At 39.8% G+C, this 19,987-nt stretch overlaps 3 protein-coding genes across 7 annotated transcripts; 2 read left to right on the top strand and 1 right to left on the bottom strand.

Annotated features, from left to right (window-relative positions):
* Nucleotides 1-268: 268 nt before the first annotated feature.
* Nucleotides 269-2,858, top strand: LOC115679608 (pentatricopeptide repeat-containing protein At3g62890-like). Its single transcript, XM_056307245.1, has one exon. The coding sequence runs from the start codon at nucleotides 837-839 to the stop codon at nucleotides 2,739-2,741; it is 1,905 nt and encodes a 634-aa protein (XP_056163220.1). The 5' UTR covers nucleotides 269-836; the 3' UTR covers nucleotides 2,742-2,858.
* Nucleotides 2,859-3,619: 761 nt separating this feature from the next.
* Nucleotides 3,620-6,966, bottom strand: LOC115679782 (uncharacterized). 2 transcript variants are annotated; one of them, XM_056307243.1, is made up of 8 exons: nucleotides 6,610-6,965; nucleotides 5,970-6,069; nucleotides 5,779-5,899; nucleotides 5,555-5,676; nucleotides 4,978-5,099; nucleotides 4,731-4,890; nucleotides 3,928-4,043; nucleotides 3,620-3,810 (listed from the first exon to the last, which is right to left on the bottom strand). In XM_056307243.1, the coding sequence occupies exons 1-7, from the start codon at nucleotides 6,743-6,745 to the stop codon at nucleotides 3,932-3,934; spliced, it is 873 nt and encodes a 290-aa protein (XP_056163218.1). In that variant the 5' UTR covers nucleotides 6,746-6,965; the 3' UTR covers nucleotides 3,620-3,810; nucleotides 3,928-3,931. The 2 variants fall into 2 exon arrangements, with proteins under 2 accessions (XP_056163218.1, XP_056163219.1); XM_056307244.1 differs by having other exon boundaries at nucleotides 3,620-4,043; nucleotides 6,610-6,966.
* Nucleotides 6,967-8,694: 1,728 nt separating this feature from the next.
* LOC115679690 (uncharacterized) lies at nucleotides 8,695-18,918 on the top strand. Of its 4 annotated transcripts, none has more exons than XM_030603352.2 (21): nucleotides 8,695-9,093; nucleotides 9,798-9,930; nucleotides 10,470-10,606; nucleotides 10,710-10,755; nucleotides 11,793-12,005; nucleotides 12,170-12,673; nucleotides 12,759-12,893; nucleotides 12,981-13,196; nucleotides 13,277-13,366; nucleotides 13,453-13,697; nucleotides 14,272-14,360; nucleotides 15,408-15,448; nucleotides 15,907-15,937; nucleotides 16,018-16,140; nucleotides 16,245-16,462; nucleotides 16,565-16,660; nucleotides 16,756-16,868; nucleotides 17,458-17,593; nucleotides 17,683-17,787; nucleotides 17,908-18,237; nucleotides 18,606-18,918. In XM_030603352.2, the coding sequence occupies exons 1-20, from the start codon at nucleotides 8,819-8,821 to the stop codon at nucleotides 18,106-18,108; spliced, it is 3,147 nt and encodes a 1,048-aa protein (XP_030459212.1). In that variant the 5' UTR covers nucleotides 8,695-8,818; the 3' UTR covers nucleotides 18,109-18,237; nucleotides 18,606-18,918. The 4 variants fall into 4 exon arrangements, with proteins under 4 accessions (XP_030459212.1, XP_056163297.1, XP_056163298.1 ...); XM_056307323.1 differs by having other exon boundaries at nucleotides 8,951-9,093; nucleotides 9,806-9,930; nucleotides 10,490-10,606; XM_030603353.2 differs by having other exon boundaries at nucleotides 8,951-9,093; nucleotides 10,490-10,606.
* The last annotated feature ends 1,069 nt before the right edge of the window (nucleotides 18,919-19,987 follow it).

The raw sequence follows: 19,987 nt of genomic DNA, 5'->3' as shown, positions 1-19,987 counted from the left end.
ATTATTCCGATTACAAAAACAAATGGCTTGAATTCTCATCGGACGTTGTGAATCGAAATAAATCCGGCTTGACGAGGTCTCGTGATATGTAGGCGTAAAGCCCTCTTTCCTTTTTCCCTTTCCTTTCTTCTTCTTTCTCTTTTTTTTCTTTTTTTTTCCTTTTCTTTCCCTTTCACTCCCTCTCACTTTTCCCTTTATATCTCTTTATTTTATTTTCCTATTTTCTTAAAGCCCTCTTCTTGACAAAGGGCAAAATATCACACACCCTACATGGCACATGAAAGCACATGGGAGGTTTGCTTGTTTTCCTGGTTTTCTTTGCCTGTGGATCAATTGGTGCAGGAGAATAACCTCTGGGTTAAATCAATGATGCTTCATAACTAAGCTGCAATGTGCTAAAGGAGATTCATTTTGTGTTTATATCAAGTGCATCGTGATGGATAAAAACATTCACAATCGATTTAACATCATTAAAGTATTTTTCCACTGACAAATTGCTTAAGAAAAGACAACTCCAACTTATAATATCAAGGAAGTAAGGAGAACCAAGCTTGGGTTCCCCAAGGAAAGATGTCATCTTTTTGGTTTCCATTGCCTGTGATTACCTTTCACCATTGACCCTCGAACCTTCTTGATGTGCATGATGTGTGGAACTGCTGCTTCCACTTGAGGACTCGCCGGAGACACTAGACGAGAGAGAGAGAGAGAGAGAGTTTCTGGGTCGGCATATGTTCGTTTCTGTGATTTCAATTCGAAAGCTCACTTCTTGGGCAACATGCTTCGGTCCTTAAAGTTATCATTCGAAGTGCCAGATCGACCTCAGGAGCATCACCGAAATGTCGAAACCCCTCTCGATTCACAGGTTGCGGTCTCTTATGGATCCACTCCTCATGCAAGGCCCGCTCCATCCATCGGCATACGCGCCCGTTTTCGAGCTCTTGACCGGCTGCAACTTGCTGAGACTAGGCCAGCAACTGCACGCTCACTTGGCTCTGCGTGGCCTTGAGCCCAACGCCTTCCTCGCGGCCAAAATGGTTGCAACGTACGCGAGTTCGGGCGATCTTGATTCTGCCATATTTCTGTTCAGAAGAGTTGTGAATCCCAATCCCCTGTTGTTCAATTCGATGATTCGGGCTTACACGCGATACGGGTGTTCGGTGGAAACTATACACGTGTACTGCAGAATGCATAGGTTCGGTTCCAATGGTGATAATTTCACATTCCCCTTCGTTCTCAAATGTTGTGCAGACTTATCGGATGTTGGGATGGGGAGATGTGTCCATGGTGTGAGTTTAAGAGCCGGTTGTGTGCTTGATATGTACGTGGGGACATCATTGATCGATATGTACGTGAAATGTGGGGAATTGAGTAGCGCCCGGAAGTTGTTCGATACATCGTCTGAGAGAGATGCTTCGTCTTGGAATGCCCTCATAAATGGGTACATGAAAGTGGGTGACATTCGTGCTGCTGAGAGTTTATTCGGGAGGATGCCATGCAGGAACATTGTTTCCTGGACTGCCTTGGTTTCAGGGTACACACAGAACGGGTTGTCTGATAAGGCACTGATTTTGTTCGACGAAATGCTGAGAGAAGAATCGGAGATAAAGCCCAATTATGTCACGGTGATGAGTATCCTCCCTGCATGTGCACATTCAGCAGCTCTGGATCGTGGAAGACGTATACACGATTATGCACGGAGGGCTGGCTTGGACTCAAATCCTTCAGTTCAAATAGCACTCGCTGCAATGTATGCAAAGTGTGGAAGTCTGGTAGATGCCCGTTGCTGTTTCTTTAACTTAAAAGCTGGCGACAGAACTTCAGTCGCATGGAATACAATGATAACTGCTTATGCATCGCATGGATATGGAACAGAAGCTGTGTCAGCTTTTGAGGAGATGATTAAGTCTGGAGTTCACCCTGATGACATCACTTTTACTGGATTGTTATCTGGATGCAGCCATTCGGGTCTTACTGATGCGGGGTTGAAGTTTTTTCACAGTATGAGAACTGTTTATTCAGTCGAACCGAAAGTTGAGCACTATGCTTGTGTTGTCGACCTTTTGGGTCGCGCAGGGAGATTGATAGAAGCGAAAGAGCTTATTGGTAAGATGCCAATGAAAGCAGGACCAAGCATTTGGGGCGCTCTGTTGGCTGCATCACGCAAGAACCGTAATTTGGAGATTGCTGAAATGGCTGCTAGAGAGCTCTTTGTGCTCGAACCTGATAACAGCGGCAACTATGTTCTATTATCCAATATGTATGCAGAAGCTGGCAAGTGGACGGAGGTTGACAACTTGAGAGCTTCTCTAAAAAGTCAGGGCATGAAGAAAAGTCCTGGAGGCAGTTGGATTGAGGTGAATGGTAAAGCCCATCTGTTTCTTGGAGGAGACACATCACATCCCCAAGCAAAAGAAATATATATGTTGTTGGAGGATTTGCCTAGCAAGATCAAGGCAGCTGGTTATATGCCGGATACTAGTTTTGCTCTGCATGATGTTAGCGAAGAAGAGAAGGAACAGAACCTCACAACACACAGCGAAAAGCTAGCCGTAGCATTTGGGCTACTCAACACAAACCCTGGAGTTGTACTTCGCGTGACCAAGAACCTTCGAATATGTGGAGATTGTCACACAGCTATCAAGTTCATATCTAAAATTTATCAACGGGAGATAATAGTGAGAGATGTGAATCGATTCCATCACTTTAAAGATGGCTCATGTTCTTGTCGAGACTATTGGTAAGTAATTAAGGAGTATGCTGAATGCTCTAAACAATTTTGAAGATGTATCAGATTCTTGTTCATGCATTGGAAGCTAATCACTAAATGTCTGCATTTCGCATACTTTTTGACTGATTAATCTGTTTGATGAAAAGTTCTTGTACGTTGGCCTCACATGAGACCCGTATGATTTCGTATGATTTGATAGTTAGAATGAAGCGAGGTCACATGTACCGTGTGGTGCAGGCAACTGCTCAATTTGATGTGGACTTTGCTGCAATCAAGTGCAAAAAATCATAACAGAAGTCACCAATATCGCTGACGTGACATATTACAACAAAAAGGAAAGAGTAGGAGGCTAAAAAATTTACGCTGAAGTAATTTATAAGCTTTCATTTCATCATCGATTCTATTTATCCATGATTTAGTTTTTCTTTGAAGATTTCAAATAAAAAATCAAGAGTCACTTTGGTATCGCAAGATAAATCACTACATCCTCAACAAGGGAGAATTTATTTCCACAATCCTCACCAACTTAAACAGCCGTTTCTAGTGAATTATATATCTCAAAAATATGCAGGTTACTAGACATCATCATGAAGACTGCAAACTGATATTGCTCTCAAGAAGCTACAAATTTGATGTTGTTATTGTCGTGCTCAGATAAAGAAGGCCACGATAAAGGTACAACAGAGCACTTTTCCAAGAAAAAGAGCCCCAAAACATGAGTCTGGCTCACAACTAGAGTTATCCCTGGGGCTCGATGTATTGATTGAAATGTAGACAACTCTATGATCTATTGACATGGAACGAATTGACAAATTTGTAAAACAAACATAGAAATATCGACAGAGAATGTAAATTAATTCTATACCTGTAAAAGAATTCTAGATGTACCAATAAAGAAAGTAAAACATACGAGTGATCTATTTGCGTTGTTAAAGAGAACAATTTGTAAGACATGGTCCAAGACTCCAAGGTAAAGCAGAGTTGATAAAGCACATCCATTGTTATATACAACACATTGAAGTAACTCTTCGACCCCCCTCCCGCCCCTTCAAAAAAAAAAAAGTAGCTCCAACTGGTATGATCTGTATGTTAGCAGATTTTCTCAGTTAGTCGAACTTCAGTCCGTATTTCAACCAAAAAAGAAAAAATTCAGTCCGTATACATATGGTGAACTTTGTCGACAGAGAGCATGTACAAACCATGTCACGATTCGACAACTGAAACATTTGTATAGGTGCAGTCGAGTCTCTCTACACTTGAATTCTTCTCTTTAAATCTATACCAGGAAACCTTCCATGTTACCAGCAGACTTTGCCTGCATTTAAGAGACGTCGCCACATTTATGAGAGTATACATATAGGAGCCTCCAACTGAGAGGTTTCATCATATTAGCAGCAAGCAACTTGAAAGAAACACATGTAGATGTGATAATGAAGTCGGCAAAGGATGGAGGGGCAAAAAAAGGAGAAATTTGAAGAAATGTACATGCCAAAATTTTGAGATGTCAGTTTTTTAGCCGAATGCAATGTTTGTTTAAGTGTTAATGTTCCTAGTCAAGTACACAAACCTGAATTTTTTACAATCTTCCTCCATTTTGACAACTTCTAGAAAATACAATAAATCATGCTGCATCTAACCCCCCCAACCCACACCCCCCCCCAAAACCCCTTCTGCTCCTCTGGGGCCCAGCCACAAAAGAAAGTAGTTTATTCGGATGAGGCACATATCATACGAGAAAAATTGTTGGCTTTTCTTGGAGAGGTAAATTTCTGTGACTTCATAAAGTAGGTTATGATTGATCTGCCCAATGGTTAAGGTGGAGGAAAAAGAGACTCGATGGCATATGCCAGAGAAATGACAATGGAGCATGTACGAACACAGCAATGTCTATTAAAGACTTCTTTCGTCAATGTTGCTCAATAGCAAATGAAACACCTGTTGAGTTGTCATACAAAATGGACAGGATTTGACACACCAATTATTAAGTAGAAACAAAGTATACCTCTCTAGATCTATAGCTCTCTTTGCTAGCATGAGTGTCAAGAAAACAGGAACCATTGCTGCACACAGATGCTTCAGCGTGTGCCCACTAACGATATGATGAGTCCATCTGTAAATCAATTTATCTTCTGCTTCTTCCACCTTAGCTAAAAGGTAAAATGCTGCAAGTGCAAATCAAAGGCATTCTTAACAACGCCAAAAGGAGTGATGTACCATCAGACAAAAACATGTCGACAATAAAAGCAAACCTGCAGCCCAAAGCCAGTATGATGAATGCGTATACATCGGAGGTAATATTATAGCCATAATCGGTATGGCGATGCAAGGAAGAAATTGGACAAGAGCATACGGGCGAAGGTCATCAAAGTACCTGAAGAACAATATTGAGAAAAGATCACAAATAATCGTGGGCAGCAGCTAAATAGTAAATACCCCAAACACCTCTATGCTTTACTTCAACATAGACACGATAAGATCCATTCTCAAATTAAGTATAGATTATGTAATTCAGAAGACGGCTTCAGTAGCAAAGCACATGATCATTACTCTATCTTCAGCATTATTCCAACCTAAATTCACCATCCAATTACACACTCGGCACCCGAGAACTAATTACAGTCTGCTTCTCTGAGCATGTGGTTTCATGGAAACAAATTTTCAATTTCTTTGAAGTTAAGACCTCCGCAGAAGACATATAATAAAGTTTCCTTGAAAAGAAAATCCACTTCTCTGAACCCTACTTAAACAATAAAACTGCCATCTGATTCTATACTGATCAAACAGGTAACACTTTAGAAGGAAGAAGGTAGGAAGTAGTAATCTTGCCTCCAATATAAAATGCTTAATATTCCAGCCATGAGCAACGGTATGATTGACACTGTTCCCTTATGCGGATCAATCCTTTCGATGATGAAGATTGCGACTATTGAAGTGAATGCAATAGTCATCTAGCCACAGGAGAAAAGGAGGAACATTGTCAAACTACAATATTTCCGAGCACTAATAAAAATTATGCAGTGCACATTCTTGTGAGTCGTAAATAGACTTACCGGAAGACGATCCCAAACAAGACGAGCATCATCTGGTTTGAGATGGTAATAAGCGGAGCCAAAAGCAACAGCAGCAACACCAACAAAAAAGAACGTCCAACCCCAAAGCTCACCTTGCGAGCTAACACAAAAAATCATGTATCAATTTTGAGAGCGAAGCAATGTATTCAAACAAGAACAGCATTACCTACCTTAGCTTGAAATAATTGCCATAATAGCAAAGCACCAGACCAACAAGACCCACGACAAGGAATGGAAAGTTTGAAACTACGTTCAGCGTATTGGGTATGCCTGCAAAATTAAACTGGACCGGTGACTTATATTCAAAGCGGGAGAAAAAAAGCACGAAACTATAGAAACAAGCCGAATGCGAAAAGCATTTCCAACGAATATATCTCGAAACAATGCTATCTCGACAAAATTAGACTTAACACGACACAATTACAGAACTCGGGCGAACATACATCAACCTGGTTAGCTTAAGCTTGCCCTTCTTACAAGAACTACAAAGTTAATTTCAACGAAGTGCGTCGCCCAGCCAGCTTGGGGAGCTATTACAGACAAAATCTGCTTCACTAAGGAACTGCCGGGAGACCCACATGCACAATTTAAACAATTCGACGCTCGGTCAAGACTCCCCTCCCTACATACACATCCTACTCTTAGACTCTGATCCTTTTGTTCCACCTGAGTACCCGATAAGTAGCTGTCAAACGCGAGAGCAAGGAAATTCTGATATAAACGGACGGCGACTGCAAACTACACCGAGCCGATGGAATTAGGGCTTACTAGCGAAAGAATCGGAGCGGAGGAAGAGGTGGGAAGATTTACCGAAGAAGTCGCGTTTGTCAGCGAAATCGTGATACTCCTCTGATTGAGGGATGGCGGGCGTCACCAGCATCAGCACTACGAAGCACACAACCGCCGCTCCCCAAGCATATATCGTGCGTTTCCTCATTTCCAACATCGAATCGCAGCGCCACCGAGAGAGAGAGACACAGAGAGAGAGAGATCTCCCGCTCTTGTTCTTGTTCTTGTTCTTGATGTTGATGCTCTGGGACTTCTTGGATTGACTGGGCTGTTGGTTTAATGGTTTCTGTCTTTCTTCCCAGGGCTAATCTAACACCGTGCTAAGTTTTCTTCTGCTCAGCCCTCTACAAAAAAGTCAGCGAAACTTTCGTAGAAGAAGCGTTTGCTTTTTCGTTCTTTTTCTAAAGGAAAATTGGGAAGTGCGCAAGATTGGTGAATGAAGTATACAAGGGGTTCGAAAAATTGTTATCAAATATTTGAAGGTTAATACCACGAAAAATTTCACACTGGTATACTTGTAATAATTTTATCCCGAACTAATTTTTTGATCATCAAAAACCCCAAACAGGTACACCTGTGATAAATTTACCCTCCGTTAGTTTCGGTTAAATTTTACTATCAAATTACTATGTTTGATTACATGTGGTAATTGATGGGTGTACCAGTTTGAGGTTTTACTGTTTGTCACAAATTTACCAGTTTGTGATTTTTTGTGATATCAATCCAATTTAACAAACACTAATGGAAGGTAAACATATCACAAATATACTAATTTGGGGTTTTTAGTAGTCAAAAAATAAATTTGGGTAAAACCATTACATGTGTACCAGTTTTTTATTTTTTATGATCAAAAAATTAGTTCAGGGTAAAATTGTCACAAGTATACCAGTGTGGGGTTTTTGGTAGTCAAAAAAATAATTCGTGTTAAAATTGTCATAGGTGTAACAGTTTGGAATTTTTCGTGATATTAACCTAATATTTTATTATAAGTAAATAGATGAAATAGTGAAGATGATTACAAGATGATATTCTCTTGAGAACCTTTAATGACTTTTACTTGTCTTGCAAACTCGAAGTTCTATCGATTCTTATTTTCCAAGTGAAGTCAAACAAAAAAAAACTTCAAAAAGTTAAATTATAAAGAAATGACTTGAGAACTTCTTAAAATAGTAAATTTGGGTAAAACCATTACATGTGTACCAGTTTTTTATTTTTTATGATCAAAAAATTAGTTCAGGATAAAATTGTCACAAGTATACCAGTGTGGGGTTTTTGGTAGTCAAAAAAATAATTCGTGTTAAAATTGTCATAGGTGTACCAGTTTGGAATTTTTCGTGATATTAACCTAATATTTTATTATAAGTAAATAGATGAAATAGTGAAGATGATTACAAGATGATATTCTCTTGAGAACCTTTAATGACTTTTACTTGTCTTGCAAACTCGAAGTTCTATCGATTCTTATTTTCCAAGTGAAGTCAAACAAAAAAAAACTTCAAAAAGTTAAATTATAAAGAAATGACTTGAGAACTTCTTAAAATAGTAAAGTTTTCCTCGAAATCCACGATTTGCTCGGTTTTTTTTTTTCAATTCTCACTTCAACATTATCTTTATTTAGAAAAGTGTACCAGGAATAAAAATGTAATTGATCAAATATGCGTAATTGGTAATTACTATTATCGAATCGAAAATGTCGACATGACCATTGAAATTATAACTCTTAAAATTGAATAAAAACGACCGATTTCTAATAATAATTCGAAGCATCAATTTTCGCAACCAAATCCATCGGCACCCCAGGATTAGATACTAAATTGAGCTAAGGGGAAAACTATAGGCGCAATCAAAAGTCTCCGGGCACGACTTTGATTTGATCCCTTCCAACCCGGACCACGACCCGCCGCCGTACCCGGGCCCGATAAGGGCACAATCGGGCTTCCATTTTATCGGGCCAACCGGCCTACCGTAAACCCGGCCCAGGCCCAGGCCCAATCTGCTCCTCCCCGACAGTCAACGGCTCGCGCGCCGATCCGACACCGGTCGCGGTCAATTCCTCGCGAATTCACATTCGCGCACGGGGACGGCACTATAAAAACCCTCCGCAGCTCACTTCCACTCGAAGCGAAAACCCACACACAGCGCAGGCGCAAAAACCCTTGCCGCTTCCTCTCTCTCTCTCTCTCCCCTCTCAGAGGACGACGAACACTGGTTCCTCCAAGGTCGGCGGGAAATGGCGCAGTCCCTGGAGCTGTTGCTAATCCAATTCCTGATGCCGGACAACGACGCCCGGCGGCAGGCGGAGGAGCAGATAAAGCGGTTGGCCAAGGACCCGCAGGTGGTCCCCGCCCTCGTCCAGCACCTCCGCACCGCCAAGACCCCCAACGTCCGCCAGCTCGCCGCCGTCCTCCTCCGCAAGAAGATCACCGGCCACTGGTCCAAGCTCTCCCCTCAGCTCAAGCACCTCGTCAAGCAGTCCCTCATCGAGAGCATCACCATGGAGCACAGGTTCGCTCTCTATCTCGATGCGATGCGATGCGATGCGATCTTCTGTGATTTTTTTTTTCTGTACTTTTGTTTCTGGATAGAACAATCCTACTCGTATACATAGTTAACCGCATAGAGTGCGGGCCATCTCTGCCGAACTTGAAGTTTTGATATTTAAGCTATAACAAACGGCACCTTCTATCGTTATTGAGAAATTTGTGCAGTCAATCCGCTGCTGCGGTTATGATCGTCCACTCTGAGCTTGTTTAGTAATAATCTATTACAATTATCAAGGTTTACAAACCACGCCTTCTTTTCATCACTTCTCTTCTACAAGGTCCCGTTGATCTGGAGCTTCATTGGTTACTTCGGGATGTGTTAGCATACAATTTATTATGCAGCCGCAATTGTCCATTGTTGACTGATGTGGCAGTCATATGTCAGGACTATTCAGGTTTACCATCTTTTTTTTTTCGTCACTTTTTGTGGAATTCTCACTCATCTGATCATTCTGATACTCCTCGCTGTCGGTTCTGCAGTGAATTTTATCTGTTTTTCCTTGCTTTGTTCATATAATTGAATTTAACCATTAGGATGCGCGCACGGTTTCCCTTTGCTGCCTGATAGGTTGGTGGACGTGATTAGTCATTTTCCTGAATCTTGGTATTCTTTTTTTTCTGGGTGAGAGAAAGATGTGGATGTTTGATTTTGGTTTTCTGTTTTAGCCCACCAGTGAGGCGAGCTAGTGCCAATGTAGTAAGCGTCGTCGCAAAATATGCAGTTCCAGCAGGGGAATGGCCTGATTTGTTGCCTTTCTTGTTCCAGTGCAGTCAAAGTACACAAGAAGACCATAGAGAAGTAAGTCAGGCTAAATTTTTTTGAATCCCATCTATCCTGCCACTGCAAGCGTTCTGTATGAGCATGTACGTTGTGACTTGTTTACAATTTTTCTGCCATCCTGGCCAACATAAACGTGTTTCTGTTTCTTCACTTTTTTTTTTCCTTTTACCTTGATAAGTCCCATTTAGACTTCCCCCTGATCGTCTATCAGATGTCAATTGGAGATGACAAGAATCACCTGCAATGCTTATACTAATTGAAGCTGATCTAAGGTCTTGCTCGAGCTGCATTCTGCTGTAAGCTTAATATAAATACTCTTCAAAAATTGAACTCTTTATAGGGGGCCTCCATAGGTTTAAATCAAATACGAAGTCCTTTATTTGCCCTACCTAAACCATGCTGCTCTCTTTTGCAAAGAATCTTAGTTACACTCGAAAGAGTCTTGTCTGGTTTTCTTTTTTCATTGTATTATCTGTGCAAACGGCTTTGCTGTTCCTTGTATACTATATGATTGAATCTTTCACTAACTACTAAGTTCTTTTATCTGGTGATTAAAGGTCGCCTTGATCCTTTTCAGCTCTTTGACTGAAACCATTGGGAGCACATTTCGACCACATTTCACTGATCTTCAGACTCTTTTACTCAAGTGCCTCCAAGACGAGACTAGCACTCGTGTTAGAGTTGCTGCCCTTAAGTAATAATTTTTTCTGAGTTCTATTCCTTTTTCTTCTTTTATGTTATTGGATGTTGTCCTATACATATGTCTAAGTATGTAACTGTCTGATGAACATTTCTAGGGCAGTTGGGTCTTTTCTGGAATGCATTGGTGATGGAGATGAGGTGGTGAGTACTTGTTACTGTTGGTCTTATGGAAGTTTGTATTAGTATTGTGCAGTTATGCTTCTGTATTGAAAAGCACAGAAAGATTGCTTCCTTCTAATCTCTCACACGCAAAATAAAGGGAATTGTTGAAGCGAATGCTTTTTTCAGACTCAGCTTGTGCAAGATTTTATTATCGTATTGTCAAATTGATTTTTGAATCCGTTTCACATCCTTGCTTGAGGACCTGGCACTTAACTAGTTGGTATTTGATGATGCATTTTCACTTTCATCCCTTAAAGGTATTTCGATTAACCTAAAGAAAAAAAGGAGATGGCTTGGCAAATGCTATTTTTCCGGGCTGTTGTTCTGTTGCATCTGAACTATATAACAAGGTTTTGGTGCTAAGAGTTTCAATCATTGAGGCACCCTACTTCTTGTTGCACTGTTGCATGTTGTGTCTTGTGGTACTGAGTCTTTTCCTACTCTTCCTATATGTGATGAAGTAAGCCTTCTAATCCTTAATCATGGTGGCAAGGGCTTGCTTTGCTATCTTTACTTGGTGGTCAATCCTCAAAGATGGACTCTACTCAAAATTTCCCTTTACTAAATATCCATGAGATACATGCATATCCTTTAGCACTTGTTACACCAGTGTATGTGGCGTCGATTTTGTGGTTTGGGCTGATCTGGGATAAGATATTCCCTGGTTGGAATTGTATGGTCTTCTTACTCGGATGACTTGGTCTTTCTTATGGGGAATTAGGGGTCCTAATCTCTTAGGAGAATTTCCTTTGAAAGTGCCTTGACCCTTGCGCGATCGAAACATGAAGGAAATTTGGATTTTGAAGGCAAAAGGAATGACTTTTAAGGCATCTCACTTGCCAGTTTCTTCATATGGCACTCTAACTCTTAGTTTGACATCAAAAAGTTACTCATTGAATGGTCTGACCAAAGATACTTGGGATAAGCGTTGTGTTTTACCTGGGTTTATAGCGGCATTATTTTGTTATTTTCCTTTTGTATAATGATGTGGGTTTGTTAAATGTCATGTTATGCAGGTAAGGTTTCGAGAATTTATTCCTAGCATTTTGAATGTATCAAGACAATGCCTTGCTATTGGTGAGGAGGATGTTGCTGTTATTGCCTTCGAAATATTTGATGAGTTGATTGAATCTCCTGCCCCTCTTCTTGGAGATTCTGTGAAATCCATCGTTCAATTCTCTCTTGAAGTTTGCTCAAATCAAAATCTGGAACCCAGTACCCGACATCAGGTGAGGGAGGAGTCTCATATCCTATATTTAATAATCTCATGGTCCTTCTGGTTTATGCAACTTTTGTCACGGCGGTGCAACTTTCTCAGTGATAAGTTGACGGCAAGTACTTCTTTTGATCTTGGGTTTTTGTTCTTATTTTCCTTTTTTCCCTTTGTTATCAGGCTATTCAGATAATTTCTTGGCTTGCTAAATACAAATCTAACTCCCTTAAGAAACATAAACTAGTCAACCCGATATTGCAAGTGATGTGTCCGCTACTTGCCCAATCTACAAGTGGAGATGAAGACGATGATCTGGCACCTGATAGAGCTGCTGCAGAAGTTATTGACACTACTGCTGTCAACCTTCCAAAGCATGTTTTGCCTGCTGTGTTTGAATTTGCTACTGTAAGCAGCCAAAATAGCAATCCAAAGTTTCGGGAAGCTTCTGTCACAGCTTTAGGTGTCATTTCAGAGGGCTGTTCGCACTTGATGAAAGATAAGTTGGAGCCTGTTCTTCACATTGTCTTGGTGGCTTTGCGGGATCAAGAACAAATGGTTAGAGGGGCTGCATCGTTTGCATTAGGGCAGTTTGCTGAGCATTTGCAACCTGAGATCACCGCTCATTATGGAAGTGTTCTTCCTTGTATCTTAAATGCCCTCGAGGATGCATCTGATGAAGTAAAGGTGAATGATGGAGAATTTTCTGATTCTAGGTAAAATTCTTTTCGGAGTTTCAACATAGTGTTGAAAAATTATTTCCTGCGTGCAGGAAAAATCATACTATGCCTTGGCAGCATTTTGTGAGAATATGGGGGAGGAAATTCTTCCTTTTCTTGATCCTTTGATGAATAAACTTCTGGCATCCCTTCAAAGTAGTTCCCGTAATTTGCAGGAGACTTGCATGGTATAGCATTCCCTTTTGTGGTTTTTTAGCTTTTCTTGCATCACGAAGGCCTAATCTCACTGTTTAATTTTTTTCACTTTTTTGCAGTCTGCAATTGGCTCTGTTGCAGCTGCTGCAGAGCAAGCCTTTATGCCATATGCTGAAAGAGTTCTGGAGTTGATGAAAACATTCATGGTGCTTATCAGTGATGAAGATCTTCGTTCCCGGGCCAGGGCTACTGAACTTGTTGGAATAGTGGCCATGTCTGTTGGGAGAACAAGGATGGAACCAATTCTTTCTCCTTATATAGAAGCGGCAATTTCTGTAATTACCTAGCCTTTTTTCAATTGGAAAACATTGCCTTATATTTTAGGTGAACATGAGCATCTGCATCACTTATGCAGGGTTTTGGACTGGAATTCAGCGAACTTCGGGAGTATACCCATGGATTTTTCAGCAATGTGGCTGAAATTTTGGATGATGGTTTCATTAAGGTAGAAATTCTTTGTAGCAGCATCAAACTTTCTCCTGCTTTATCATCGAAATCTTATGCTCATTTTGGAGTTTATGTTTTGAACAGTATCTTCCTCATGTTGTGCCCCTAGCTTTTGCTTCCTGCAATCTTGATGATGGTTCAGCTGTCGATATTGAGGATTCTGATGATGATAATATGGGTGGAATTGGTGAAGTATCATCTGATGATGAAGCTCATGATGAGCCTAGAGTGAGAAACATCAGTATAAGAACAGGAGTATTGGATGAAAAGGCAGCTGCAACTCAAGCTCTGGGCTTGTTTGCCCTGCATACAAAGGGTTCTTATTCTCCGTATCCGTTATGATTTTGTTACTTTTACCTAGCTTTTTACCCTACTTACCTGGGACGGATCCAACTTAATCCATGTGGGGCAATTGCCCCCATTAACTTTTTGGCCGAAGCACCTAAATATCAGGTGTTCTCGAAAATTCATTTAATTTTACCCACACTGGATTTCTTAAAGAAGTACTTTGGAAAGCTATTTCCATGCATTTTTCATCAAATTGCCCCTGCAAAGTCTGGGTCGAAATTTTTTTAATGGCCTGAAAAGATAATAGCGATACAAACAAAATTGTATTTGATATTATAATTACCTTTTCTTTTCAAGTCATGGAAAAATAAAAACCCACTTTTTAAGGTAAAAAAAAAGCTCCGTGTGTGTGCATGTGCTGCGCGTGTGCGTGAGCTGTGCGTGGGTGTGCGTGCCCGCACGCTCGTGTTGGGGGGTTGTGTGTGTGTGTGTACGCGTGCGCGCGCACGTGTTGGGGGGTTGTGTGTGTGTGTGTGTGTGTGTGTGTGAGAGAGAGAGAGAGAGAGAGAGAGAGAAAGGAACACCATTCTCCGTTTCTTTAATTATACCGTATAGATACTTGGAGGAATCTTTAAGAATAATGGTGAAGCATTCAGGATATTTTCATGAAGATGTTCGACTGCAGGCAGTTATTGCTCTGAAACGTGAGTCTACTGCCATGCATCGCAACTTTTCTATTTATCTTTATTTTTTCTTTTGCACTTGCTTTACACCTTTCCTGTCATATATTCATCTTATATTACTCTTTTGATATGTTCACAAGCCTGCAGTGTTCTTCAAAAGGAGTTATCACCATATGACCCATGATTGTGATTCGATATTTTAGGCTTCCTCTTACCTGCAACATGGCTAACTTGATGCCTCTCACAATCAGTTTTCAATCTTACCATCTTCATGGCACTGTTCCTGAGGGATGTTAGGGTCTGTAGACTTTTTTATGTTACTAGGATAAGTGAATGAAAGGGTTTATCTATTGCTAGATTGTGCTTGAAGCTTCTTTTGAAGTTTTTTGGCCCTTGCTCTTTTATAACCTCGAGGATTGGGTGATGCTTGATAGGTTTCCTGAGAATGCTACTCAAGGTTGTTCAGTCCCACTTAAAAAATCTTATTGATGCAAGAACTGTGCACTGGTAGACTGTACAAGTATCAACATTGTGCGCATACTCTTTACAATTGGTTACCTCCCTCTTCAGTGGAAACCTTAATTTGTTACTTCCCTCTTCAGTGGAAACCTGATTAAAGGGATAAGAGGGAAAACTGGCAGGGTGGCCCCCATGTTTTTCTCTGGCTTACTGCTAAAGAAATGTATTAGCGAACATGTATGTTATAAGAAATTGATTCCTTTTGTCCCCGCTCGCTTCTCTTTTTCCCTTAATAAGATTTTGTCACTGTGCTATCTGTTCTGTACTTGTCACGACTTTTTTGTTTCACTGAAGTGCTAACCCCAGATTATCATTTTTTTGAGTTCTAATCTCCATCTCCATATCATTCCGAGTGATGTCTCAAGTGAGACTATCCATTTGATCAAAGCTATAGTTCCAGGAAATTATGTAGAAAACAATTTCACATGTAGTGCCAATTCTCTGTCTAATTGATATGCTTCAATTGAATACTTTGTCAGTTCTCTCTGGCTGGTTGGCCTTGTAATCTCTGTTTCTGCATTGCTCATATTTGATTAACCTTTGCTGCAGATATTTTGACAGCAGCCCAGGAAATCTTCCAAAGTCACGATGTGAGTTTAGACTGAACTTCCTTCCATCTGCAAATTTATCCTTTTCCTCCTCTCTTTGGTGTTACATGTGGTATATTTATTTGCAAAACCAACAATTGCTATTCTGCTTGGAACCATCTTAAAAAACATTAAATAAGAAGGCAAGCTGTACTGATCATTACTCGTTTCAGACACCAAAGATATCAAATTGTTCATGATCTCCTCGTATTGTTTGATTCTATTTTTCAACTTCTTCTATAGCCAGATTGATGGCTCCTTAGATCCTGTGAGATGCCTTTGTTTTTCTGGTGAGGTTTTCATAAGTTTCCTATACCGTGGTTGCTCGGATATCAATGTTTCTAAATTTCTTCTCCAGTCTGTCGAACCTGATTCCTACGTCATTAATGTCATTCACAACTTGCTAAAGTATCTCATTGTGCTGGGTTCTGCTATATATGACTGCCTTTCTTCTTATGCAGGAAGGGTCGAACAAAATAAGGGAAATTCTTGGTGAGGACATGACTGAGTAGCTGGCCTAATTTTCTAATCCATGTTCTGTGATAATGAATATAATTAATCTCTTATTGCAGATACTGTGATGAATATCTATATCAAGACAATGACTGGTGATGACGACAAAGAAGTTGTAGCTAATGCTTGTACTAGCACAGCTGATATTATCAAGGAGTGTGGCTACATGGCTGTCGAGAAATGTAAGAATCAAATACTATCTATCATTATTCGGAGTATGTATTGAAGAATCTCTTGTCTTTTCAATTGCAAATCAAGCATCCTGATTCCAATGTTGTGATCACAGATGTGCCTCAAATAGTCAATGCAACATTAGTATTGCTTCGCAAGGAAGCACCTTGTCAACAGATAGAGTCCGATAGTGAAATTGATGATGATGAAGCTGAACATGATGAAGTGCTGATGGATGCTGTATCTGACCTCCTTCCTGCATTTGCTAAGGCAATGGGTTCTCATTATGCACCTATCTTTTCGAAGCTATTTGAACCTTTGATGAAATTTGCGGTAAGTGGATCATTGAGAGGCTTTCTGCATTACCTCTGATAAAGCAGTTTCAATGATGAGATGTTATTGTTTTATCACTAATTTTTTCCTTATCAAATGCAGAAAGCTTCACACCCTCCGCAGGATCGGACTATGGTGGTTGCATGTCTTGCTGAGGTTGCTCAGAATATGGGTGCTCCTATTGCGAGCTATGTTGATGTAATAATCTTAAATAACGGTCGTATTTGATTAGATGAGATTTTCCACTAATCAAGAAATAATCTGAAAGTTTCATGTGAACTCTCATGTTTCAGCGGATAATGCCCTTGGTTCTCAAAGAGCTAATATCTTCCGAGGCAACTAACAGGAGAAATGCTGCTTTCTGCGTGGGTGAATTGTGTAAAAATGGAGGTGAACCAACTTTGAAGTATCCTTTGTGCGCAATTAAATGTCCTACTAACCAGCAGGCATTTGAAATCGATGCATTACAGCATAAATTAGTGTTCAGATGCCTTCATTCCTTCTTATGTTGTAGTCATTCGCTTGAGTTACTGTTGCAAGTTAATTTGAATCGTGCATCTCAATCTGCTGACCTCCCATGTGATTCAATTGCACAAGTCAACTTGAATAATTGTAGTTCTCTCTTAGTTGGCAATTACTTTAATGGTGGGGATTATCATGTTCTGCGGTGGACTATGATGGCACCCTACTTTAGCCAATTATGTCTCTCAGATTTTTTTCTTGTCATTTTATGGCCTGTCTTTACAAGTCAAAACATATGTGCAATAATTTCTTTTTATCTACTGTGGCAACTACGATGCAACGCATGATGCTTCCTCTTTCCTTCACCTTGTTGCCTGCCATTGAGATACTTTCTGGGAACAGTTGGCTTATGCTGAAGGACACTCACAATTTTTGTATAATGACAAAGTTGAGTGATAACTCTTTCAGCATTGATTTTCACCCTCTATTATAATCTGCGTGTGCTTTTTTCGCTTTCCTGATATAAATAATAGATACTATGGAGATATATTGAGGACAATCTACCCATTGTTTGGAGAGTCAGAGCCTGATGATGCTGTGAGGGACAATGCAGCTGGTGCAATAGCAAGGATGATAATGGTGCACCCTGAGTCCATCCCCTTAGAACAGGTTAATGTCCTGGTTTGGTCAATCTCAAATAATAGTACTGTCGAGTGATTTCTTTTCGGATCTGCTTATCGCTGTAAAACTTGTTTCAGGTCCTCCCTGTTTTCTTGAAAGTTCTTCCTTTGAAGGAGGATCATGAGGAATCTGTGGCCGTCTATGGTTGTGTTTGTACTCTGGTCTTGTCATCAAATCCTCAGGTAAATAGCAAGTTCTCTAGTATCGATCCTGAAAGGTTCTAAGCAGCTTCTTGTCTATAATCTTCTTGGTTGATCAAGTTTAATTCGTCCTTTTTTGGTTTGTGTTCTTCTTACTTGCAGGTCCTTGTTCTAGTGCCTGATTTGGTTAGACTGTTTGCTGAAGTGGCGGTGTCTCCAAGTGAAACCGCTGAAGTCAAAGCCCAAATTGGCAGGGCTTTTTCTCACCTGATTAAACTATATGGCCAACAAATACAACCAATTCTCAGCAACTTGTCACCACAACATGCTAATGCCCTGGCTGCCTTGTCCACTGCAAGTTAACATTGGTTGGAAGTATCAGTCACCTATGAATTTCTGCTACTGAGAATTCGCAGTCCACACCGTACATTATGCCTGCCTATTTGAAGCTGGGAGCACTTGGGAATCGTCAATTTGACTGACATAAACCAGGTATGATGGTTTTTGTCATGCAAAGTTCCCTTCCGCTGTAGCTATATGTTTTATATGCCGACACATGAAGCAGGCCTGCCCTTAATACTTCCGGACTTGTTTTTGCCTGGTACCATAAATTAATTTTACTTTTTTAGGAAGTTACATGGTGAGGCACTGAGGCTTTGTTTTTGGGGTTGCCATCATAGTGAGGCGTTTGCTGTGTGAGTTTTTAATGTAATATATACTTTCCAGTTGGTATATGTGGGAAAATTTGGTGTTACTGAAGTTCTGCTGAACCTTTAAGATTACAAGCATTTGATAGTTTTCTATTTGTTGCTAGTTCTTTACGACGTGAAACTTGCTGAATATCTTTTCTCATCTTCCAGGTCCTTCAAATACGCTCAATATTCCATACTTGATGGTAAATTTCAGCCAGGGTTATTTCTTTCTTTTTAATTTCTTAATTTTTAGTTCACGATTCTTTGGGTTAACTGTTACTATTTTTTTGGGGGTTGGCTCGTGTAATTCTTATTATTTGTGTTGCTTTTAATAATTTTGAGTGTTCTATGTTGGATCATCGTCAACGACTTTCGTTGATGAGATGGCTGTCGTTCTGAGGTTTTGTTCTCCCAGCCCCCGCGAATACTGAGGCGGGGTGATCCCTTTAATGTGGAAAGGTGTGTTTGCTATTTTGCCTAAGTCCGTCTTTCACCTATTTTGTAGATTGGGCAGAGATGGCCTGACACCGTTACTTTATTATATTCTTTAGGGTGTTGATCGCACCGCTTGGTAGATTTGCTGTTCTTCTTAGACTATTGATAAATGGGTGGATTGGGTAAAAAACAGTCCGACCTAAAGTGACCCGTTTAACCCGTTTATATGCAATATAAATTTAGTGACCTGTGCCCGACCAGAATCATTTTTTAAAATATTTTCAAATTAAATTCAATATATGAAAATCTGTATCCACCTAGTTAATCCACTTTAAGCTCTGTATATGTTATCCGGATAAAATTGTTATTTCAACCATAAGATGCTAAAAGAATTGGCTTTCAACATGAATTTTCAATTTTTGTATTGATTCGCAATGAAGAACAAGAGAAAGTTACTATTCGGTAGTGAACTTATAAAAATTATAGCAATAAATAAAGTGGAGGATTTGAAATTTTAATTAAATGGAATGTAGAATATTGAAGAAGATTTATGTTGACCTTGGATTGCAGTGATAATAATTAAAATTATAATATTTTTTAAAATGAGCAATGCCAAATGCAATCAATGAAAGATATACTTAAATAACTAATAGAATATACTTATAAGATTAGTAAAAATAAATAATGACGAAAAAAGAAACCGTCTGGATTTTTAACAAGGGCAAATTTGGGCCTATCTTGCAAGCCTACCGAGACTTTTCTGAACTTGGAATAGTTTGAGTAGTCCATTATTTTCTCATAGAGAATGAAGAGAGAGTCATAAATATGAGTTGAGTTTGCGTAAACTGTGAACCCATTTAATATCAATGTTTTTTTGACTTTGCCATTCTAAACTCACTTGTATCCCATTTACTGAACATAACTGACCCATAATGACTCAATCTATCAAATATGGGTTAAGAAATGAGTTTATGATATTGATAGATTGTTTCTTCTTCAAGCGAGGGAAATAATCTCATGGTAACGGAATCAATAGATTTTCATCAGAAGTAGTAACTCCCAACCTTTTCAACAGACCAATTTCTATAAAAAGTAGGCATCAATGTGTCAATCAA

Source organism: Syzygium oleosum, unplaced genomic scaffold, assembly GCF_021117445.2.
Source record: "Syzygium oleosum isolate NSW1041296 unplaced genomic scaffold, Sole_v2.1 Sole_v2.52, whole genome shotgun sequence".
Taxonomy (NCBI): Eukaryota; Viridiplantae; Streptophyta; class Magnoliopsida; order Myrtales; family Myrtaceae; genus Syzygium; species Syzygium oleosum.
Note: the sequence above shows the minus strand (reverse complement) of the source record. Positions and strands in the feature narration are given on the sequence as shown.